Here is a 23,896-nt window from a genome sequence, read left to right as displayed (position 1 = left end):
GAAAAAAAATCAAAGATGAAAACATAAGTCAGCTAAACACATGGCAACAGGAAAAGGCAAGGCTAGGGGAAATTATGGAAAGGTTTTTCCTTTCTCTGGGGAGAAACCAACTCTACTTAAAACAAGATGAGATGTTTGTCCAGGGCTTGACTTGACACTCTTCTTTCTACTGCATAAGTGTGTTCTTAGTTTGAATACTGACCCCCTAGTGTGTTAGCCACTATCTTAGTTGAGGATTAAAAAAGCAGGACAGATATGATGACTCTAAAGGAAACATTAATGTAACATACAGCATCACCTCCTCCTAGACTGCTACCTTGCTGGCAAATGATACACATACCTTCACGGTCTGTACTTGTCTATCACACAGACTTTAACTCATCACTATGGAAAATACTACCTTGCTCAGTTAGGGTGAACTAAGCAGAAAAACACGATATTCAGATACAAAGTTGAGCCAACCACCAAAGTACCAGGCATCAAGGAACTGAGAAAGACAGAAATGTGAGCATAGACTCCCATCCAGAAAACCTTCCAAAAAGTTCAAAAATAAGAGGTGAGTTGCCTTTTAAAAAAAAAAAAACATTTTTAACACCTAATATTTTTTTTATAATCTATCCCCAAGCCACCTAGTTACTATTCTTTACTAAAAATTTGTTAAATTTTCTTTTGTAAGTTACAAAAGGTAATACCATTTCCTGAAACAAATTCGGATAACCTAAAAGTATGATTGTCCAAACATGAATGCAAGCTCCCTAAAGGTGGGGTCCTTGTCCATCATGCTCAGCACTAACCCCCTAGTACCTAACACAGAGGTTAACACTAGCAGGTGCTCAACAGGTATGTGCAGAAGTGAGAAAAGGTAAACACCACCAAAGGTGAAAGTATTGGAATGCTTTTCCAATGAATTATCTATAAACAAAATACACATACACAGTGCAGTTTGAGCGTCACACAAAAATTAGATCATACCATAAATGCCATTTGGTAAGTAACTTTTCCACCTTTTACAGAGTTCAGTGTTTATATTAAACTTCCACACTTCCAGGGGCGCCTGGGTGGCTCAGTCAGTTGGGCATCCAACTTCAGCTCAGGTCATGATCTCACGGTTCATAAATTCAAGCCCCACATCGGGCTATCTGCCATCAGCAGAGCCCCCTTCAGATCCTGTCTCCCTCTCTCTCTCCACCTCCCACACTTGCATGCACACGCATATGCGCTCTCTCTCTCCCTAAAAATAAACATTTTTCAAAATCTTACTAAAATTAATTAATTAATAAAACAAACTCCCACACTTACAGGGGTACCTGGGTGACTCAGTCAGTTAAGCGACTGACTCTTGATCTAGGCTCAGGTCACGATCTCGTGGTTTCATGAATTTGAGCCCCACCTTGGGTTCTCCACGGACAGCGCGGAGCCTGCTTGGGATTCTCTGTCTCTCCCTCTCTGCCCCTCCACTGGCACACTCAGGCACTCTCTCTTTCAAAATAGATAAAGCTTTTTAAAAAAATAAAAACATCAACTTCCACACTTCCAACTTTGCACTGTCCTGACTCCTTCACAGACTGCTACCGAACTCCAAAACTGTGAATCCATAAAGACCTGTAGGGTTTTGAGAAGCTGGCCACTTACGGCTTCCTGTGAGAACACTGCACACCCACCAGCTAACCAATGCCCTCATTTTAATAGCTTTATTGAAATATAATTCAAAGCCCATGTAACTCAGCCACTAAAAGTACAGAATTCAACGGTTTCTAGTACGTTCGGAGCTGTGCGACCATCACCACCACCAGTTTTAGAGCGTTCCCTCACCCCCACCCCCCAAACACTATACCCATAGCTCTCACTCCCCACTCGCTTCCAACCCCTCCAACCTCAGACAGCCACTAATCTACTTTCTGTCTCTACTGATTTGCCTATCTGGACATTTCATATACATGGAAAATAATCCTTTTCTAAAACATGTGAATGATTTGGGGAAAAAATCTTTTATCTTACATGTCACTCAGTCTTCCCTTTCTTAAGCAAATTACAAACACCTGAGTTAACCATTCTTGAGCGTCAATGGCCATCAGGAGAAACGACAAATACTTTACTACAATTATTACAATGAAGTGATATTCCTAGAAGCTTCTGAGGTCTATCGGGTGGTTTGAGCTTCCACTGGCTGCCCTCAGGATGCGGTGCTAAAAACCTAAAAAAAAACAGTGCCTCTTTTCTCTGCAGGCAGTCATCACTTGTCATGCCTAAGTTCTGCTGTATAATCTTAAGCTAGCCTCCAAAAAAGACTTTATTCAGTTCCTGGTTTGACTGGATGTACATGCTTAATGAAAACAACATGTGGAAGTAAAGGGAGAAAAATTTTGATTATTTTTTTTAAAGGTTCAAAGCCTCTCACTCCAGTTTTGTCTTTATCAGTCAAGCTTCTTCAAAGAATTGCGTCTATTCTGTTTCCTTCCTTCATATTAAGGCGCTAGGATCACTAATGTCTTCCTAATGAAGCAATCCAAAGGTTACTCGGTCCTTACCTCATTCTGACCACTTTCTCCTCCTACCCAAAATTCCCTCCTTCCTGGGCATCCAACAGGCTTCTGCTTCTTCCCTCTGGTTCATCTCCAACCTCTAAAATCATTCTTCCCTATATGAACTCTACTTCCTCTATCATAAATGACACCCTGTCTTCTCGTTCCACATAATCCTGGGGTGACACCCTCTACTGCTGTTTTGGCTCCCTTCTTCGTGACGACAATTCCCAAATATGTCCCCGGTGCAGACACATCTCCACAGACCGTCCCTGAGGTGCTTCAAACTCATCAGTGTCAAGACGGTGTTCATTAGCCCTCTGCTATGGACTGAATGCTTGCGTCCTCCCCCAAATTCATACACTGAAATCCTAACGCCCAAGGCAAAAGCATTAGGAGGCGGGGCCTCTGAGGGGCGCTGAGGTCACAAGGGTGGAGGCCTCCCAAACGGTAATGTCCTCATAAGAGACTCCACAGAGATCCCCGTCTCCTTCCACCACGCGAAGACACAGAGAGAGGTCAGCTGTCTGCAACCTAGAAGGAGGTCCTCACCAGAACCCGACTGGGCTGTCACCCTAATCCTGGACTTCCAGCCTCTGAAACTGAGAGTTTCTGTTGTTAATAAGCCGCCCAGGCTGTGGCGTTTTGTCACCGCAGCCTCGACACACTAAGACACCGCCCTCCCCCAGCACTCCAGGGAACCGCACCACCTCCTGTTTTCCCTTTCCTAGTGGATGGCACCCCGCACACCCAGTGACCTGAGCTAGAGGCCGGAGATAAATACAGTCATCTCATTAGTCTCCCCTAACCGCCCCTCCGGCAGACTCACAGACTCCCTTCCCTAAGCTCTCACATCCACCTCTTTGTCTCCACCTGCGTGTACCGTCCGAGGCCAGGCTCTGCTCACCTGCCGCTCGAGCTTATACGACAGTCTCCTAACCGGCACTTCTGCCTCCGGGCTTGCCCGCTTCATCCAGCCCTTTCTCTAGACTACTGCTCAGATAAAGTTTAAAAAAAAAAAAAAAAAAAAAAAAGAAAGAAATGTGGATCCGATGTCACTCCTCTATTTTAACCCCTTAAATGGCTCCTTCCTATCTGTGTGATGACATCCAAACTTCTGAGCACTGCAAACAGGTACTGCATGATCTGACCCCTCTCATCTTCCGGCCCTTCTCTCACCTTCTCTCCAGAGCTTATTCACACACAACTAATTACAGCTTCTCAAACGTATCCACCTGTGTCATGCCTTTTTGTCTTTGCACCTGGACTGTCCTCTATTTCACTTCGGTTCTCTCCCTATTGTATCAGTCACCAAACTGCATGTGCTATTATTTCGAGTATACATGGATCTCCTCCGTTAGAATAAAAGCTCCTTGAGAACAGAGATCGTTTCTTGTTTTTTTAATTCCCCCAAAATAAAAGTGTCTGGTACACAGTAAGTATTCAATAAACGTTTCTTGGTAACATCAAAAGCCTGAGCTCTGTATGAATGAGAGGTCCTGTTTTTAGTCCCTTCTACAAGTGCCACACCTGACAGCCTGTCCTTTACTCCCAGTCACGACAGACCCTCTGTACCTTAATCTTATAGTCGTCTCCTCCAGAGACAAACAGCGGCTGCTGCTTATGGAAGTCGATGCCTCGTACTGGACCTGGCGAAGGAAGCAGGCGACGCGTGTTAGAGAGCTGTATTTGCTCATCTCTAAAGTGATCCTTATTCAGGAATTTTTGGTTCCGGCCCTTCCGTATTCTTTAATCCTAAAGAAAGTTTACCCTACTCCAGAAGACAATAAATACTTAGATCTCTTTAATTCCCTCCTAGAAAGTGTCATCTCACCATCATGTTCATCAAACTTGTCAATAAGGGTACACATCCGATAGTCCCATAACTGGATGACCCCATTGTGTAAACTGGTCAGGATCCAAGGTCTTTTGGGGTGAAAACTGAGCCCTAGAGGGGAAGAAAAGAAAAAAACAAGGAATGATCCAATTAGCTAAGTATGCCCCACAATGCCACCCCCTGTCGATTCAGGTAAGAAAAACGAACACCTAGGTTAATCCTAGGTTCAGACGCTCCTTCGTCGAATGCCAGATGTTACGAATTGTATGCTATTAGGGGCTAGATTTTGTTATATTCCTTTAAATATTGTTGGGCTTTGTTTTAGGATACCTGTTTTAAAGTTCGCTTTTAGTTTTGCTAGCATGGGTCGACAACAGCCTTTAGTCTAGATCTAATTTGGCACCCCTATGAAGGCAATACCACCTGAGGTCTCTAGATGATGCCCTGCAGTATTAGGAGGCCTTTCCATTCCAGCCGATAGGAACACAAAACTATTCCCAGATCTAAGTGAGCTCCAGGGATTATTCTGCCTCCCCCTCTCCAGGGGTTCTATCCCAGGCTTGGGGTCATTTCCACACATGCATATGCAGATTAGAAATCAGACAAAGGCTTGACAGGATCCCCTGCAGAACTCCAGTGTTCTGGGCAGCTCCCTCTCTGGTGTTCTGTCCAGCAAATTCTAGCAGTTCTGGCTGCCCTGAACTCTAAACTATGTTTCCACAGTGAGATGACAGGGCTCTTCCCCCTTCCCTATCCTGCAGCCTGGAAACTCTCCAGGTAGTAAGCTAAAAAACACTCACAGGACTCACCTTGTTTATTTCCCTTCTCTCAAAAATCACTCTCCTGCACTGCCTGTTATCCAGTGTCTGAAAACTATTGATTCACACATTTTGTTCTGTTGTGCAGCTGTTTTAAGGTGAGAAAGTAAATCTGTCTGTTACTCCTTGGAGTAACAGACTGGAAATGGAGGTCCACAGAAGTAACAACTGCTAACAGTTTGGAGTGCATCCTTTCAGACTTCTAACGCAGACGGCATCATTTTATCAAAATGGAAATATGTTATGCAAACTTCTCACTTAGCTATGCATCGTGGATCTTATTAAATACACACAAACCTAACCTCATTCTTTTTAACAACAGCAAAACACAAATGTACCACACTTAGAAATTATTCTAGTGATGAGCATTTAAGTTTTTCCCCCTAACTTTCACCTACTAGAAAACAGGCCCTAAAGAAAATACTTCTACGTGTAATCTAGCTTATTTGCATTATTACTGCTTAAGGCTAAAGACCTGGAAGTAGGATTGCCAGAAATAGGTATGTGCATTTAACATTTTTATAGATACTACCTTATTTCGAAAAGACCATCAAAATACAGTCTCCTTGGATTTCTGAAGGTAACAATTTTGCACACATTGGCTGTTATTGGTTGTTGTTTTGTTTGTTTTACTAATCCAAATTCAAAAGGTTATTTACCTTTTTTTTTTTAACATTTCTTTCACTGTTAGTGGAGAATATTTCCATTTTTTTACCGAACACTCACGTTTTTTCTTCTGAATTGTTTTTTCCTATTACGTCGTTCATTTTTTTCCATGACGTACAGTAATACTCATTAAGAGATATTAACTCTCAAATATTCTGACATCTTTTTTCCTCACTTTTCTATTGCCCATTGAGAAATCAAGAGCAGAAGAGAAAATTCAAAGATTAGGAAGACCACTTCAGCCATCCATAAATTCTTGCTGGCATGCTTCACTATCAAGACTCCCACGAGACTTAGAAACTGCTCAGAATCAGGGCACCTGGGTGGCTTAGGTGGTTAAGCTTCTGACTCTCGGCTTCAGCTCAGGTCACGATCTCACAGCTCATGGGATCAAGCCCTGCATCAGGCTCCACACTAACAGCCTGCTGGGGATTCTCTCTCTGTCCCTCTCTCTCTGCCCCTCCCCCAGCTGTGCACGTGCTCGTTTGCTCTCTATCTCAAAAAAAAAAAGAGGGGGTGCACCTGGGTGGCTCAGTTGGTTGAGCGTCCGTCAGCGGCTCAGGTCATGATCTCATGGTTCGTGGGTTCCAGCCCTGTGTCGAGCTTCGAGCTGGCAGCGCAGAGCCTGCTTGAGATTCTCTGTCTCCCTTTCTCTCTGTCCCTCCCCCGCTTGCATGTGTGCACTCTCTCTCTCAAAAATAAACATTAAAAAAATTAAAAAAAAAAAAACTGCTCAGAATCTATTCTTACATAACAATGGCCTCCAGTTTTTGAGCTACGGAGTATACAGCAGGCACTGTAATAAATGTAGTCATATGCTATCCCATTCTAATTCTCTCTGTAGGAGAATGTTAATTATTCACATTGTACGGATGAGGAACCATATTAAGAAACCTTAATAAGTTGCCCAAGATCATACAGCTCGTTAGGGAAATGTTTCAGGATTCCAAAGTAAGGCCAGGTGATTCCAAACACCAAGTTCCCAAGCCAACTTGCTCTGCTCTTCTTACTAAATATTCAAATCATATACATATATAGGTACGTATGCATACACATACATGTACACTTACACACATATGAAATCTCAAGGGACCTTACTTCTCTGCCTTTCCCATTCTAACACTCCAAAAGACTACTACGGCTGTCTCAGTCTTTTGCCCTCCACCCCCATCCACTGACAGTCATGCTTCGGAGTTGCCCCATTTAGGAAATAAGAATGAAGATACCCCGTTAAAATCTGAACTTCAGATCAACAGCGAACGACACTGGAAATTATTTCGTTCTCTGAAATCCAAATGTGACTTGGCGTCCTGTATTTTATCGGACAACCTTATCAAGCTCAGACTTTACTGGGGTTACAGGTCTCAATGTCCTGTCTCCAGGTAGGAAACAACGCCCAATGGAGGCGCTGGATGTCGATACGGTGCCGCCAAAGCCTCCCTGAGAGAGGCAGCCAGTGCTCATTTCCGAAAACGTTAGACGTGGATGCGAATGGCACAGGTCGAGACTCGATCCCCAGGTCCACTCCCTACAACACGGTCCTCAAAAGGCCGACAGGGACCCAAAGAATCAAAGTCGGGAGAACCGGCCCCCGCAGAAGACGGGAGGGAAGCAAGGGAACGGTGCGGGAGCCGCTGCAGGTCAATCACATCCCGAGGGCATTCCAGAGAAGAGAGGGCTGCAGAACCGCCGCCAGGCCGCCCTCCCTCCTGCCCGTGCGGTGGGCCCGACTCGGCCTCGGTCACCCCCCCCCCGAGACAGCACCGCCCCCGACACCCGGTCCTCGAGCTCCCCCTCGTCTTCTCCATTTACCTTTGACCCGCGCGCTCTTGGTCTCGAATTTGGTCAGCATCCTTGAGACCTGCGGCTCCGAGGTGCCGACCCGAGCCCCGCCACTCCCTGCTGCCCTTCGCCTCCCTCCACGTCAGCGCCGCTCCGCCGCGGCTCCCGGAAGCTCCGCGGGCACGAACTTCCGGTCCCGGGAGCTCCGGACCACAGAGACGGCACCAGCGTTGGCCTAGAGAAGCCACTGCCGGGCTGGAGGGGAGGGGAGGCTTCCGCTCAGCCGAGAGGCAAGATGGCCACGGCTGGGGGCGGCTCTGTGGCCGACCCGGGCAGTCGGAGTCTTCTTCGCCTTCTGTCTTTCTGCGTCCTGCTGGCAGGTGAGGCCTCCCCCGCGCGTGAGCTCCGGTGTGTTAGGAGAGCCGTCGGGACCGGCCGGGCCGCGAGCGCCGCCGTCCCCCCTTCTGGCCCCTCTGCTGCTCTGTGCCCCCACCCTGTAAATCCTTTCTCTTTCGTTCCCACGACAGAAGTCCCCCCCCCCCCACTTCTTTGCCTGGATTTGATTTGAGGGCCCCTTCTACCCCGCGGCACGTCGTGTCGCCCCATTTCCTCCTCCGGGCCTCTTCCCGGACTTCCAGCCTGACTGTCCGCCTGCCTCGTTTTCCCCACGGCCGGAGCCACCCCACCCCCTGTCGGAAAGGACAGGTGTCAGTTCAGCCTCTTCCCAGTGCGTTTAGTCGGAGACAAAAGCGGCCTCGTTCTGTGGGTGCAGGGCGGTGCTTCACTAAGTGGATTCCTCATTCCCTCCTCTGTTGATTCCACCATCGACCGGTGTCCCTGTGTTTTGCCTCAGTTTGTCTTATCAGTGAAGTGAGACAAAGGTAGGGTATGGGTCCTCTTAACTGTTTAGACCGTGGAATAGTGATTCAAGAAACTTCAGGCATTTACAGCGTGCAGAAACGTTTGCTTACACGCATGTATGTCCTGGCATAGGTCTTTGTAGTTGGACAAGCCCTAAAATGCGAACGTGCCTGTATGTAACTATGACCATACCTCCCCTCGAATTCATATTATCTTTAGAGATTCCCCAGAGGAGAAATTATAGTCGCCCCACACTGTAGCCACACACAAACGACCTGTGGATTAATTGACAGATCTGTGGCATAAGGTTTCTCCCAATTCTGTTCAGATTCCTGGAAAAATGTCTCAACGATGTTTTATCGTAATCTATATTCTTAGACTGGCACCCTTTCATTAACGAGGGTGCAAGGTACATGCACATGCAAGGTAGAAAGCAGAAGTATGCTCACCCGTGCAACCAGAAACTGGGACATCTGAGGTTACGTGCCTTTTCCTTTAGGAAATGAAGTTTTCTTTCTTTTAGCTTCAATATCAGCTGTTCTGATTGGAATTTGTAATAACTTTCTGGGGCACATAGCTGGGCGCATTCATCTGATCCAGTAATGTGTCCAGAAAGTGAGAAGGATGGACATTAATCCCACTTTAGAAAGTATGATATACCCAGGGGCGCCTGGGTGGCTCAGTCGGTTAAGGGTCCAACTTCGGCTCAGGTCATGATCTCGCAGTTTGTGGGTTCGAGCCCTGTGTCGAGCTCTATGCTGACAGCTCAGAGCCTGGAGCCTGCTTCAGATTCTGTGTCTCCTTCTCTCTCTGTTCCTCCCCTGCTCACGTTCTGTCTCTCTCTCTCTCTCTCTCTCTCTCTCAAAAATAAATAAAGATTAAAAAAATTTTTTAGAAAGTATGATATACCCAAGCCATACGGTGAGGTAAGGACTTGATAGTGCCAATGCCTCTCTTCTTCTAACACTTTTTGTCTTCTGAGCAGGTTTGTGCAGGGGAAACTCAGTGGAGAGGAAGATCTACATCTCCTTAAATAAAACAGCTCCTTGTGTCCGTCTGCTCAACGCCACTCATCAGATTGGCTGCCAATGTGAGTTGAGGCTGGGATTTGTGTTGTGGCCAGTGATATTTCTTTTTTTTTTTTTTTTAACGTTTATTTATTTTTGAGAGACAGAAAGAGACAGAGCATGAGCATGGGAGGGGCAGACAGAGAGGGACACATAGAATCTGAAGCAGGCTCCAGGCTCTGAGCCATCAGCACAGAGCCCGATGCAGGGCCCGAACTTACGAGCCGTGAGGTGATGACCTGAGCCGAAGTCAGATGCTTAACTGACTGAGACACCTAGGCACCCCTGTGGCCAATGATACTTCAATCTGTGCCTTAGATCTCAAGATCCAAGTCCTGCTTGGGAGTCTCAGCACACAAATTAGGCTGTGTGGGTAGGAGGTGACAGAGAGCCATTTGTCAAACCGGGCAAGATAATTAATAGGAGCTAATGCTTAGTAAGTGGTGCTTACTTGAGCCTCGTGCATGTGCATCTCATTGAACCATCACAACAGCCCCATGAAGTAGATTCTCTTATTGTCCCCATTTTACAAATGACAAAATGGAGACTGCAAGAAGTTGAGTAACTTTCCCAAGATCATCAGGCTATTAAGTGATGAGGCTAGGAATTGAGCCCCATGGTTCAGGTTCTAAGTCACGACACTTAGCATCCACTAGTTAAAGTAGAAAACTGTACTGTTTTCTAAGGAGAAAGGAGTCTCATAGTCTATGAGTCCATCGTCACCTGAACCATCTTTTTGGAACCAAAGTGGACTTCTTTAAGGCAGTAGTCTATTTGAAGGGAAGGCATTGAGAAAGCCAGATAGTTGCAGGAGGAATAGTGAAGCATTTGGATTCGTCTCTGCGCTTTGTAAATGTGTCCCAAAACAGGGTACCATGACAGTATGGTTATAAAACTATGGAAGTAGAAAGAGCAGAGATGTGAAGGCCGAACCCCAGTTCCTCTGCTACATAGCCTCCCTTCTTCATGTTTTGTCCTGTGAATAATTGCTCTGTCCGAATGTAGTTCTGCGGTAAGCAGGAAACTTAGAGTCAGATCATGGCTTCTTCGTCACCATATCGGTCACTTCTGAATTTCAGTAAACACCTATAAAAATGGTTAGAACGTACCTGCACAAAGCTGAAAGTCAGACTGTCTCCTACATTTATTGATGACGCTGAGTAAGTACTACGGTCTCAGGAGTCCTGCGTGATTGCCTGAAACCTCCTAGTTTGGTAGGCGGACACAGACGCTGCGAAGTGAAGGACCTGATTAATGTGGCAGTTAACTCGTTTCCTGCCCGGCCTTCCCTGAGCCGCGCTCTGTGTCCACCGTGCCGTGTCCCTGCTGGAGGTAGGCTAACTGGTTCCAAACGGTTCCCAGTGAAATTTTCGGACTCCGTTCTCCAACGGGGTTTGTGCGTAGAAGGGAGCCAGGTCCAAGTGTGGGCTGAGATCAGACTGCTGGTCTTGCCGGAGCTCCACTCTTCGTGCCAAAACGCTAGGACCCTGTCTTCCTGGAGGTGTGCTCCTAAGATGCCCTCTGTGGGACTGAGTCAGTCGGCTTCGTGTTCTGAGAGCAGCCCTGTGGGAAGCAAAGCAGTAGCCTCTAGGAGTGAGCCAAGTGCCAGCACAGAAAGGAGAGGGGAGGGGCTGGACTCTGGCCACTTCCTCATTAGGAGCTCGTCTCCTTTTCGGCTTATTTCTAAGTCTTGCTTCGTATTTGCCCGTCCCGAGCAAGCTACACCCTCTTTAATTAGGCCTGCTAGTATGGTAAACGTAAGGAGAGAAAGATTTGGCTTGGTTTTCTGATTATACTGCTCTGTTTCTATGGGCTCATTTGCTTTTACTTTATTTTATTCTAAAGATCTTATTTTTAAGCAATCTCCACACCCAATGTGGGGCTCAGACCTACAACCCAGAGATTAAGAGTCACGTGCTCTACCGGCTGAGCCACCCAGGCACCCATTGGCCCCTTTTAAAGTGTTCAAAGAGGGTTATCTGTTGGTTCCTTTCCTTTCCTTCCTTTTTAAATCTCTCTCCAAGGTATGAGATGAATAAGGGTGAAAAAGTTTCTCTTCATGGAAGGCCCAGAAAAAGTAAGCAAGTTACTCTGGACTATACAGTCACCAGTTGGAATCCAGATTAGAATCCAGGTGTTTCATTCCAGTGTCCTGGCTTATCTTTTCCCTGTCCTCCTTGGAGCTGAAGCTGTATATATTTTGTTTGTCAGAACAGCTTTTCCTTTTTCCGGGTTTTCTACGCCAAGGACTGTTGCCTTTTGTCAGACTTAGAACTGCTGGTGGTAGCTAAGTCTTTATTACGGTTATTCCAGGTCCTGATATTCCTCTAAAGTTTATTGTTATCACCATCCACATGAACTTGTTGGGTACTCACCACGTGGAAGACATAGTTGAATGTTGGGGACTTGGGTCTGTGTCTCGATTTTGCCAAATCCCACAGAAGAAAACTTCTACCTGGCCGGCAGTCTGGAAGTGCTTAAGGTCTTTCCTTGTCTTGTGCAAATTATAAATATTTCAGTGCCTTGATCTAGAGCTGTAGTTTTCACGACTGGCTAGGTATAATAAAGAATCATGTGGCAAGTTTTGAAAGTACACGTACCTGGGCCTCACCTTCAGAGACTTTAATTTAGTAGGTCTGAGATAAGGCCCAAGCGTCTGTATTTTTTAAAACTCCACAGTGATTCAACTAGGGTCGAGAACTATTGCTCTAAAACAATATGCGACTTTTCATACATGGTAGGAATTTTCACTGGCGAGAAGGCTCGTGGGGAGATGGTAGGATGTCTCCACGTGGATCACGAGGGACACGACAGGCACTGCTGCATAGAATTCAAGGCATTCTGGACGATGGATTACCCATCCTTTACCGCAGCGCTGCCCAATCTTTGTCGTTCGTGAGATACAGAAAATAGTATTTGTATGGCATCCTGGCATATATGGAGACGTATGGTGTTTGTAGGGCATCTTCGGGTACTGGGTCAGTCTGCTCCTGGCTGGGAGTGACCAGCCTAGGGTCTCTGGAGGCCCTCGGTCCTCAGAAATGAGGGGGGTCAATATCAGCTCGTCCCTGACCCATCAAGACCCATCAGTTGGGAAGCTCTCTTCTAGAGATCTCAAAGTTCTTGAGTAACCCTGCCTAAAACAGGCTAAAAGCAAGTAAAGTCATTCCCAAATAGGGCAAAGGAACGGAGACCCAGGAATTGTCCTCAGGTCAAGGGAGTCTGCACATATGTCTTCACACGGGAAGATTCAGTGCTAGAACTCTGAGCCAGAGATCTAAAGCCTGCCATTTCCTGGAGAAAATACAGGTTTGAAAACCATGCTGTCTCCTCTTCTGGAAATGTGTACATGTGGCTAAATGAGGTTGAGGGAAGAGGGTGAGAGAATGATTGTATGACCTTTCTGAGATTTAGCAAGTGAGTAGACTTCTCGGGCTGTCTCGTCCTCCAGTCCCTGCTGGTCGCCTTCAGGTGGAGCTGGGGGAGTCAGCTCTTCAGCTCAAGCCTAAGTCTGGAGGTGGCTGCGTTAACCCAGTGTCTGGCGCCATGTTTGGGAGATAAGTGATCTGCAGAATCAGTGAGGCAGAGGCAGAGTCGTCAACTGCGGGAGCTTTAATCTGAGCCCATTCTGTCCTGGCAGCTTCCGTTAGCGGGGACACAGGGATCCTCCACGTGGTGGAGAAAGAAAGGGACCTGCAGTGGGTGCTGACTGACGGCCCCAACCCCCCGTATGTGGTTCTGCTGGAGGGCGAGCTCTTCACCAGGTAAGAACTGCGTGTGCCTTCAGGGAAGCCACAGCCGGGAAGATCTGGGGGGCCATCCCCACACTTGTGTATAAAGGTTCGCTTGGCTGCCCTGGTCCGATCAGGGCAGGAGGCGAGAGTGAGTCTCGGAAGAAAACCTGCCCCATCAGAGGGGTCGTCTGGGTGACCTTACAAATAGGGTCCAGTGAGTAAAGACCCCAGGCAGGAGGGAGGGCCCATAGGGGCACTCAGGGACAGGGTAGATGAGATGAAGCCGAAGCTCAGGTTGGGTCATAGTCCTCACTTAGGAGTTAGAGACAGCAGGGGCCCCTGGCTAGCTCAGCGGATAGAGTATGCTACTCTTGATCTCTGGGTTGTGAGTTCAGGCCCCACATTGGGTGTAGAGCTTACTTAAAAAAAAAAGAAAGAAAAAGAAAGAAAAAAAAGGAGTTAGAGACAGAAAAGAGGCAAGAAACGAGTTAACAGTTGGGGTGGGGGGGGGTTCACTTCTTTAGGAGTAGAGTCAACACACCGCGTGTGTTCAACAAGGAGTCAAAGGTTTGGATTCCGTTAGTTTCCCATTTGTTTCCATCCCTGGGGGCAAGATACTGGGCCAGGGGGTAACCTTCCCAGTCTTCCTCCATGGCACTCCCTCCCTGTCCCAGGAGTCTGATGGAGAAGCTGAAGGGGACAACCAGCCGGATTGCTGGCCTTGCAGTGTCCTTGGCCAAACCCAGGCCTGCGTCGGGCTCCTCTCCTAGTGTGCAGTGTCCCAATGATGGGTTTGGTAAGAGCCCCGGAGGATCAGGGGACCTCCCGTCACGCAGAGCTCACTGGTGCTTCAGTCTCGTGTCTTTGGAGGGCTGGAGGGATGCGTCTGTCTGTGTGTGGTGTGAACAGCTGACTCCCAAACAGAAGACAGTGTTTCTTTGTCTTTGCCATTCATCGCTTCCTCTGCTGCTTCCCCTTCGTCCACTTCCCTCCATCCTCCTTTTCTGTCATAGGCCCCGATCCCTAACCAGCCAGCCCAGGACACCCTGATACCAGTGTCTGTTTCCCCGTAGGTGGTGACAGGTTGATGCTTGCTTCCTTGAGTCCCCCTTTCCTTTGGAGCTCTTGGTCCCAACCCTACGACATCCTAGCCTTCCTCCCTCACTCAGGCCCTGAATGCTTAGTGTCCCAACAGCCGGTCCCCCATCCTCCCCTTCAGGCATTTACTCCAACTCGTATGGGCCAGAATTTGCTCACTGCAGAGAAATCCCGTGGAACCCCCTAGGCGACGGCCTGGCTTATGAAGACTTTAGCTTCCCCATCTTCCTTCTTGAAGATGAAAATGAAACCAAGGTCATCAAGCAGGTAACGGCTGCCAGCTCCTAGCAAAGAGAAATCTCGTAGGAGCTCCGCCCGCCTGGAGGGCTCGTCCACCAGGGCACCTCTGCATGGTAGATGCTCCAAGAAAAGCCAATACGTTTACTTTTCTCGCCTTTCCCTTCCCATTTCTCTCCTGCCTCTTCTTCCAGCATTGATGGCTGTTGGGCTGGAAGAGAACATAAACTCTACTTGATCTGAAATAAGGTGTGCCCTGGTTAGGAACCCCGAGTGTGGGAAAAAGTCATCAGACTGGGAACTGCGAGAGATTCAGCTCAGAGGCTTCTGAATGTTCTGAGTTACAATAATCTTTAATTCTGGCCTAGCTTCTTTGTTTTGACCTGTAGAGCAGTTAGATTTGTTCCAAAGTTACATGGTGAGTTGATGTCCATGCTGTCTTGAATTTGATTTTTGATATTTGGTTCAGCACAGTTGACAGCTAATCACGTTGGGAACTTGGGCCAGGCTGTTTGGGATGGGGACACTCCGTCCGCCCCAACTCAGTCATTGAGTCTGTGCCCCTTTGCATCTCTTGGTGAGGTTTTCTCTCGGACCTTACACATCCTGGCTTTGTACTATAGCTCAGGGACTGACGAGCGAGCGTCGGGGTGGGGCCGGGCCCTCCTGGGAAGCATGGGAGGGATTCCACGCGAGCTGCCTCAGTGGGGCCCGTCTCCCCTCCTAGTGCTATCGCGATCACAACCTGAGCCCCAACGGCTCAGCACCCACCTTCCCGCTGTGCGCCATGCAGCTCTTCTCCCACATGCACGCTGTCATCAGCACTGTCACCTGTATGCGGCGCAGCTCCATCCAGAGCACCTTCAGCATCAACCCAGGTAGGACAGACCCGAGGCCCGGCTGCTGTGCTGGGGACCTGGGAAGGGGGGGAGCTCAGGCAGGGAGCACGGGGCGAGAGAGGCGGGAACAATTCCGAACAGTTGAGGCCGCTTGTCCCTGCAGTGGACAGGGCAGAGAAACCAACTTAAAGCAGTGGAGGCAGGAAATGATTGACAGGGTCCACGGGGCAGCAGTCAGAGGCGTCTCCAGGCCTTCTCTGTGGCTTCTCCCTAACTTCTGTCGCTCTCTCACTCTGTCCTGCTCAGAAATCGTCTGTGACCCCCTGTCCGACTACAACGTGTGGAGCATGCTTAAGCCTATAAATATATCTGGGGCATTAGAGCCTGATGACAGGGTTGTGGTCGCTGCCACCCGGGTGAGTGCGGGCCCGTGGTCAGGGTGGACAGGGCTGGCGCCAAAAGGGCTGGGGGGCCTCTTGCGGGCGGATCACGTTTCAGAGTCGCTATGCTGGGGAGCCTCCAGGGAAGAGGGGTCTGGGCCCTGGGGCCCCCTCGTATGGCCATTGTCCCAGGACACACACATTCCCTTGGCCGGAATAGGAGAGGGAGCCTGGGGCCCGGTCCTAATTGCCATTTTCAAAGCCTGCCTCCCCTGCCTTTTCCACTGTACCCAGCTGGACAGTCGTTCCTTTTTCTGGAACGTGGCCCCAGGGGCTGAAAGTGCCGTCGCCTCCTTCGTCACCCAGCTGGCTGCCGCTGAAGCTTTGCAGAAGGCACCTGATGCGCTGACCCTTCCCCGCAATGTCATGTTTGTCTTCTTCCAAGGGGTAGGGGCTCTTCTGCTGGGGTAGGCGGGGAGGGGCAGGACAGCAGGGAGGGTAAATGTGAGAGTGGCTATCGTTTGGGGACGATCTGGGCACTTGACCTGAGTTGTCATTCAGCAAAGAGCTTCTGGAGGTGTCTCCACGTGTCTCCCCCCAGAGTCACACATCTTAGGAAGCTTTCACACCCTGGCCTGGAATCGGAATCAGTGTGCTGCCCGCCCCCTCGCTCCCCCCGCTGATGCGATCTCTGGGAGGCAGCCTTTTGCTTTTATTCTCTGGACTCTTTCACTGCCACTTCCACCCAAGAGCCCTGAGGCTCCTGCCCCCTCCCCCCACTGCCCCCACAGCCTGGCCTTGGAATAAGGGGAGGGCAGCCGCGGCTGCGTCGGCGGAGGGGAGGGAGAGGCAGGAAGCAGGCACATAACAGCTGATGTTCGCCTCGGGCCTTTACCGAGGCTGCTCTCCCCATTTCTGGGCTCGAGAAGTCCTGTGATGCACACACGTGAGGAATAGTCACAGCTGGGAGGCCGGGCAGGGAGGCGGGTGAGGTCACGTGACTGCGTAAGCCGGCCAGCACTTGCGGTGACACGAGACCGTAGCCTTCGTGCCTTGAGCCCTGGTGATCTGGCCTCCGGAGACTGAGCCTGCCCCGACCCTTGGGAATCTCTGTTCCCTTTCCCGCCCGTCTTCGCCGTCAGGAGACGTTTGACTACATCGGCAGCTCCAGGATGGTGTACGACATGGAGAAGGGCAAGTTTCCTGTGCAGTTAGAGAACATTGACTCGTTCGTGGAGCTGGGACAGGTGTGCTGCGTGTGCCCTCCTCCCCCTCCCGCCTCCTCCTCCGCTGTTCGTTGTCCTCCTTGCCACTGCCCCTTCCCTGACTTTTCTCTGACCTTCCTCCTTCCTCTGGTCTCGGGGCACGGGCCCCCGCGGGCAGCCAAGTGTTGCTTCTTCATCCTCCCCCAGGTGGCCTTAAGGAATTCTCTAGAGCTCTGGATGCACACAGACCCCATGTCCCAGAAAAATGAATCTGTACACAATCAGGTAATCTGAGCATCTTTCCGCCTCACTCTGTTTCAACGGCTCAGGATGTGGGCACCCCTCACCCGGGCCTGACCCCCGCCACCCCCCAGGGCCTGTGAGACAGGACCTCAGGCGGGGTACCAGCTCAAGGATGAACAGTGTGGCTGTTGCAGCTCCGCAGGAAGCACCGTGAGCGCAGCTCGTGGCCCCGGTTCCCTGGGGTGGGCGGTTCCCCGCCTCCATGCCCCGCAGAGGGCCCGGGAGTGGCCGGCCCCTCCCTCTCTGCTGCCCGGTTGTCCGGGCTGCCCTGCTCGGTTCCTGGCTGTGTCGGACCCTCTACCCAAACCGTCCTCCAGGCTCCTCACTACTTGTTCAAGAGCCTCCTCTCAGGGTCCAGCTTTGGGCCTGTTTTTCTCATGGGGTTCCTGCCACTCCAGTGTCAGCGCCCTCCCCGCCCTGGGCTCCTGGGTGGCACTTGGTGTAGTTTGGCGTCATTACTTGTTCCTCCAGTTCGGCCAGAGTAGGAAATCAAGTGTCTAGTGAGGATGACACAGCTGGAGTTGCAGGACATTCAGAGCCTGGATCCTGAAAGGCTTGAGGAGTTGGGGTGCAGGAGGGCCGGGGGCAGCACCACGAGCTGGGGACTTGGCGGAGCGTCGTGGGCCTAGAAGATGCGTCCGGCTTCCCTGTCCGCAGCCTCCCCTGAGCTACCCCTCCCCCCCCCCCCCCAGGTGGAGGCCCTCCTGAGCACCCTGGAGAAGAGCGGGGCCGGCGTCCCTGCTGTGGTCCTCCGGAGGCCGAACCAGTCCCAGCCCCTCCCGCCGTCTTCTCTGCAGAGGTTTCTTCGGGCTCGGAACATCTCTGGTGTCGTCCTTGCTGACCACTCTGCTGTCTTCCATAACCAGTAAGAGCCACCGAGCCCACACCCTCTTCCTTCTCCCAGAGAATCTGTCCTGTGGTCTGGGGTCCGGAGGGGGGAGTGTCTCCTGTGTCAGGAAAGATCACCACTCTCCCCTCTCCCCTCTCCCCACAGCACCCCTCCAAATCTCAGGTCAATTTGTGTTCTTTGCTCAGTGACCTGTTCGCACCTAAGCCGGTCGCCTCGTGTGACTTGATGTCATCTTAGAACACGGGCCCCCTCAGCCTTTCCGTGCTTGGTCCGCCTCCCCCAGCTCTCCCGAGGCCTGGGTCCTTGGGGCTGCCAGCAGAGGGCAGCATCCCCAACAGGAGCGCCCTGAGGACAGCCAGCTGGCCGGGTCTGGGGCCTGCCCAAGGGTGCCGAGCGGGACGCAGACAGCACTCACACTCTGAAATGTAACGTGTTCTTGCCTTTGGGGTAAAAGCGTCCCCTGTGCTGAGGGGACTCCAGAGATACGGGGTGAGGCTCTGTTAGTCACCTCTCTCTCTGTTAGTCACCTCTCTAACCCCAAAGAGCCCCTAACTTAAGCCCTGGGCTAATGGGACTTCTTACTCTGGCCAGATTGCTAGGTTCCCAGCTTCCCTCCCCTCTTCCATGAGGCCAAATGGGTTTCTGAGTAACACTGCTTATGCTCTGGCTCTCCTACCCCAGCCAAGGAGCATCTTCTTGCTCATTTAGGGCAGGGACACTTCTAGCACCTGAGGTCAGCCGTCTGCACCATGTCTGACCCCGGCATCGCTTCGGGGTGAAGGGATAGTCCTCATTTGCACACATTTGGCCTTGATTCTATGTGGGGCCGGCATCTGTTGGTGCTGAAGGCTGGGAGCTCTCCTCTAAGCTTCTCTTCTAAGCTCTGCCTTCACGGGGCTCCCCAGGGAGCATACAGTGTTTGGACCCAGGGCAGTGTCGTGTGTCTGGGAAAGACCCGTTCATCCCCCTCGGCCCCCAGGCACCCTCAATGTTCACGTTCATTGGAACCGTCATCCAACCTCTGGTGATGTGGGGCGTGCTCCCCAAAAGTCCTCTCAGCCGTCTCCAGCCCAAACTCTGGGGAAGTGTCTCTTCTGTTTGAAGACCTCCCAGGAAGGGAGTCTCCTGCCTTCTGATCTCATCTGCCTCTTCTACCTTGTCTCTCCGGAAGGTCCTTGTATTTCACTGCTCTGCCTCTCCACACCCTCTTCAGTATGGGACCCTCATTTTCTGTTCCTTCCCCCCGGATGATGAAAAGACACGCCAGGCTCCTACACGAAGGGCCTGTGAGGGAGGACCGGGGCAGGGCCCTGGCTGAGTGTGGCCGAGGCTCATGCCCGCTCTCCCGGCAGCTATTACCAGAGCATTTACGACACAGCGGAGAACATTAACGTGAGCTACCCCGAGTGGCAGAGCCCCGAAGAGGACCTCAACTTTGTGACGGACACTGCCAAGGTAGCACTCGCCCGGGTTGGCCGGGAGCGTGGGGAACACGGCGAAGATGGTTAGGACGTCTTCTAGGTGGTTAGACCCTCTTGTAGAGGGTAGAAGAGGTGGGCCGTTCAGCCCCCCCTTCCCGCCTGCCACAGGCCCTGGCGGATGTGGCCACGGTGCTGGGACGTGCCCTGTACCAGCTGGCAGGAGGAACCAACTTCAGTGACACCATTCAGGCCGATCCCCAAACGGTAAGGGCAAGTGGGGCCCGCCTCCTCTCCGGCTCTGCGCACGCGGCAGGCCGTCCCGTCTGCACTGCACTTAACCCCTTCTCCCGAACCTGGGAGCCCAGCATGCCAGCGCGTGCCAGCGGGGCTTCCCGCTGCTCCAGGGTGCTCCCGAGTGGGCCTCCGGCATCCTTGTGAGCCAGCCTCTGCGTCCCCAGCCCCAAAGTCCCCGGCCGACCCGGCTCCCGCCCTGCGACAGGGTCTCCACTGAGAGCTCTGCTTGACTCCGGGTCACGGGCTTGTTGACTCTCGCTGTCCCGATCCTAGGTCACTCGCCTGCTCTATGGGTTCCTGGTCAGGGCCAACAACTCCTGGTTCCAGTCCATCCTCAGGCAGGACCTGAGGTCCTACTTGGGTAAGCACGCGCTGGGGGAATGGCACCCTTAGCCAAGGCAAGAGACGGAAAAAGTCATCAGCTTGGTTTAATCTCTGCTTTTTTTTTTCCTTCTCCTTTCCTTTCCTTCTCCCCTGTTTTCCTTTCTTTCCCCTGATACGTGTGGGATCCGTTCCCTTCTCTTCTCTGGCTCCCGTCAACCTCGGGCTCTTCCTTCCCCTCCCACCCGCACCCACCTTCCACCTTCCACCCTCCAAACTCTCCCTTCCCTGTGCTCTCCACTCAGGTGACGGGCCTCTTCAGCATTACATCGCCGTCTCCAGCCCCACCAACACCACCTACGTGGTACAGTATGCCTTGGCGAATCTGACTGGCCAGGTGGTCGACCTCCCCCGAGAGCAGTGCCAGGATCCAAGTAAAGTCCCCAGTGAAAACAAGGATGTGAGTGGGAGTGGGAGTGGGTGTCGAAGGTGCCCCGAGGGCCCCGTACCCCCGGGGGAAGTTGGACAGCATCCTAGACCCAGTTGGACCCAAGGAGTTGGGATGCAAAGGCAGAGGGACGCGGCCCCTTGAACTTGAGTGTTGGAGGGCAGGAGCCTGGGCAGAAGCACAGCGTGGCCGGGGTGAGAGAGGATCGCCTCAGCCCCGCCCTGTGGCCGGTCTTCCGTTGCAGCTGTATGAGTACGCGTGGGTTCAGGGCCCTCTGAACTCCAACGAGACGGACCGGCTGCCCCGCTGTGTGCGTTCCACGGCGCGACTGGCCAGGGCCCTGTCCCCTGCCTTTGAACTGAGGCAGTGGGGCTCTACTGAATACTCCACATGGACTGAGAGCCGCTGGAAAGACATCCGGGCCCGCATATTTCTGGTAGCCAGCAGAGAGCTGGAGGTGAGCCGGGAGGGGCATGCCAGAGACCGCCCTGCCCTCTTTGTGTTGCCTCTTACCTCTTACCTGCTTCCGTCTCCCATTTGCCACAAAAACCTACTGCCGCTCTGTCCCCTGTCCACCGCACGCCCCATCGCGAAGTCTGTCTTCACCGACAGAGTGAGTGTGTGTTCACGCCGGAGGTGGGCTCCCGCCAGGAGGAGGGCCCCCCCGGAGGAGCTCCTCACCCTGCAGCGTCCCCACAGCTCCCCTCCCAGCTGGGATTTCCAGCTGCTGGCACTAGGGTGTGCACGGGCGCCACGGTTTATTGAGTCCCCATCACCAGTATGTCATAGTTGCCACCGGAGAGTTGCCACCAAAGTCATGGATCTTAACTTCAAGATGCTGAAAGTCTAGGGGCTCCGGGGTGGCTCAGTAGGTTAAACGTCTGACTCTTGGTCTCAGCTCAGGTCACGATCCCACGATCCTGTGAGTTCGAGCCCCGTGTTGGGCTCTGTGCTGACAGCATGGAGCCTGCTTGGGATTCTCTCTCTCTCTCTCTCTCTCTCTCTCTCAAGTAAATTTTTTTAAAAAAAGATACTTAAAATCTTAGTAATACAAAGTAGAGGAAGAACAGGGATACTCCTCTTTTCGAACGGAGCCACTCCGTCTTCCAGTCGGGAAGACGTCGTCTGTGATTGCTCAGCACTCGGTGCCTGGAGCCAGCTCTGGGATCCCGAGGTCCTGGCTCCCAGCCCCAGGCGGTGATCCAGAACCACGCTGGGCTCTGACAGCGTCTCCCTCCCTCCCTGCCCACGCCTCCCGCAGTTCATCACCCTGATGGTGGGCTTCGGCATCCTCGTCTTCTCTCTCGTCGTCACCTACTGCATCAACGCCAAGGCCGACGTCCTTTTCATCACCCCTCGGGAGCCAGGAGCCGTGTCTTACTGAGAGGAGCCCAACTCCTGCCCGCTCTACGGTTCACATCCTAGGCCACTTGTCCCACGGGGACGTAAGCCACTAGCGTGTCACTGGAACCTCTCTGGGCCTGCTTAGACTGGAATTAACATGAACAAGTAGAACTGCCCCGAAGAGAGAGAAACAAGTTCCCTCTCCTCTCCAGCTCCCCCTGCCTGTCTCCCCTTCCTCACCCCTGCCAGATCCCAGGAGGGCAAATGGAAGCTTCTCGCTCCTGTTTGACTCCTGACTGCCTGCCCTAATTTACCCTTCTTCAGGGTCCCTCTTCCCTTCTCATCCTGCCCTAGACTGCCCCCTACTCCCCACCCCACCCCAGTCCCAACTTTCCCGACCAGGAAGGACACAAAGGCTGAATGCCAGGAACAAACCACAAGGAAGCCCCGAGGTGCAGGCCAGGCGATCTGTCTCCCTCCTGCTGTCCTGTCTCCAGACCCGTAGACGGCACCTCGGGGAGGGTGTGCTGCCGGGTCACCTCCAGCCCTCAGTGCTAGCTGTGATTTTATTAAGCTGTAATACCTATTTTTTTTGTTTTCTTTTTCCGTGTGTGCGTGTGTGTGTGTGTGTGTGTGTGTGTGTAAATATATAAATAGCAAGTTTCATTAAAAGACTATCCCTCATGACCTGTATGTGTCATTCTTCCGTGCCCTCTTGCTCGGTGACCTCAGACTGGAAGTCATGGAATTGTTACCACGTGCTCCCTCCGGGTCTCCAGCGGCCCAAGGAGTGCGGCTCTGTCAGAAACAGTGGAACCCCTCAAAGCGGGGCTCCCATGGAGCCTTGGAACCCCAGTTTCCCCCTCGTAAGAACCGCGTTAGCATCGTTGACCCTCCCACTTTCCATTCGACAGACGTTTCTTTGTTCACTCTGAGACACTGGCTGGGCTGCAGAAATTTAGGGGACGCAGTCCCAACCCTGAGTGGCTGGCAGTTGGGGTGAGGGGAGACACCGGTGCAATCCGGGGTGATCACGTGCGGCATCTCAGGAGTGCTCCGGTAACGCACAGAAGGACTCCGGGCACTGGGGGAGGCATCCGGGAAGGCTGCTCAGAGGAGGGGGCATCTGGGTTGCAGGCTGTGGAGTTCAGCTGTGGAAGCACAGGGCCTTGAAGGCACGGGCCACGTTTGGGAACGGTAAGTCATTCGGGGTGCTGCAGGAGAGGGGGCTGGGGCTGGGTCACGGAGGGCCTGTGGCGGCCTGCCGAGCAGTTTGGGCCTTCTGTTGCTGGTGGGCATTTTGCAGACGGAAGCGAAGGTGGCTTTGGACTCCTAGAAAGAGAACCTTGGCTCTGGGAATACCCTAGCGCCCTGGGTCTTCATGGAGCAGAGTTCCGGGGCGTAGCCGCACAGCTAAATGAAGGCCGCAGCTGAGTCACTGGAAGGGAAGACCCCTCAGGAGTGGCGCTGGAGGCCAGCCCTCTCCCCTCCCCGCGGCCCTGCCGCCCACGAGACAGATGAGCCGGGAAGGACCAGCTCCGGGCCCCTTACCTTCCCGCGTCCCGCCACAACCCGCCGAGGAGGCGATTTGCTCCAGGTTTCTCTCTGGGTTCCCTCAGGGGGGCACGTCTGGGGGGCCGGGATGTGGAAATGAACCCTGCTCCCCTCCCCCCCCCCCGCACCCCTCCCGGCCCGCACGCGGCGCTGGCGGGAGGCGGGCACAGCTGCCACCGTGCTGGGCTGACTCCGCGCCTCCCTCGGCCAACAGGGCCTCCCGGCGGACAGGGCAGCGAGCTCCCTCGTCCTGCTGGCAGCTTCGGGAAGCGGGGAAGTGGCCGGGTACCAGGCGCGGGGGGGGGGGCTGGGGGG

The 23,896-nt window shown here is 52.2% G+C and overlaps 2 protein-coding genes across 3 annotated transcripts in view; one reads left to right on the top strand and one right to left on the bottom strand.

Moving 5' to 3' along the window:
* COPA (COPI coat complex subunit alpha) overlaps positions 1-7,770 on the bottom strand; it is a 45,602-nt gene extending 37,832 nt beyond the window's left edge. For both annotated transcript variants that reach the window (XM_047092790.1, XM_047092791.1), the window contains exons 1-3: positions 7,656-7,770; positions 4,357-4,470; positions 4,098-4,171 (exon numbers count right to left, since the gene is read on the bottom strand). In XM_047092790.1, coding sequence (XP_046948746.1) covers positions 4,098-4,171; positions 4,357-4,470; positions 7,656-7,695 — 228 coding nt within the window. In that variant the 5' untranslated portion in view covers positions 7,696-7,770. The remainder of the gene's footprint in view (positions 1-4,097; positions 4,172-4,356; positions 4,471-7,655) is intronic.
* A 127-nt stretch (positions 7,771-7,897) lies between these two features.
* NCSTN (nicastrin) lies at positions 7,898-22,714 on the top strand. Its single transcript, XM_047092866.1, has 17 exons — positions 7,898-8,005; positions 9,472-9,576; positions 13,194-13,317; positions 13,962-14,083; positions 14,507-14,652; positions 15,350-15,500; positions 15,768-15,877; positions 16,136-16,288; positions 16,984-17,088; positions 17,254-17,331; positions 18,042-18,214; positions 19,552-19,654; positions 19,789-19,884; positions 20,188-20,275; positions 20,541-20,695; positions 20,928-21,140; positions 21,945-22,714. Exons 1-17 carry the CDS (start codon positions 7,921-7,923, stop codon positions 22,065-22,067), a joined length of 2,130 nt encoding a protein of 709 aa, XP_046948822.1. The 5' UTR covers positions 7,898-7,920; the 3' UTR covers positions 22,068-22,714.
* Positions 22,715-23,896: the final 1,182 nt, after the last annotated feature.

The sequence above is a fragment of the Lynx rufus genome, unplaced genomic scaffold, assembly GCF_022079265.1.
Source record: "Lynx rufus isolate CCGP_SWC_20201006 ecotype Redwood Valley unplaced genomic scaffold, mLynRuf1.p SCAF_31, whole genome shotgun sequence".
In the NCBI taxonomy this organism is placed as follows: domain Eukaryota; kingdom Metazoa; phylum Chordata; class Mammalia; order Carnivora; family Felidae; genus Lynx; species Lynx rufus.
Note: the sequence above shows the minus strand (reverse complement) of the source record. Positions and strands in the feature narration are given on the sequence as shown.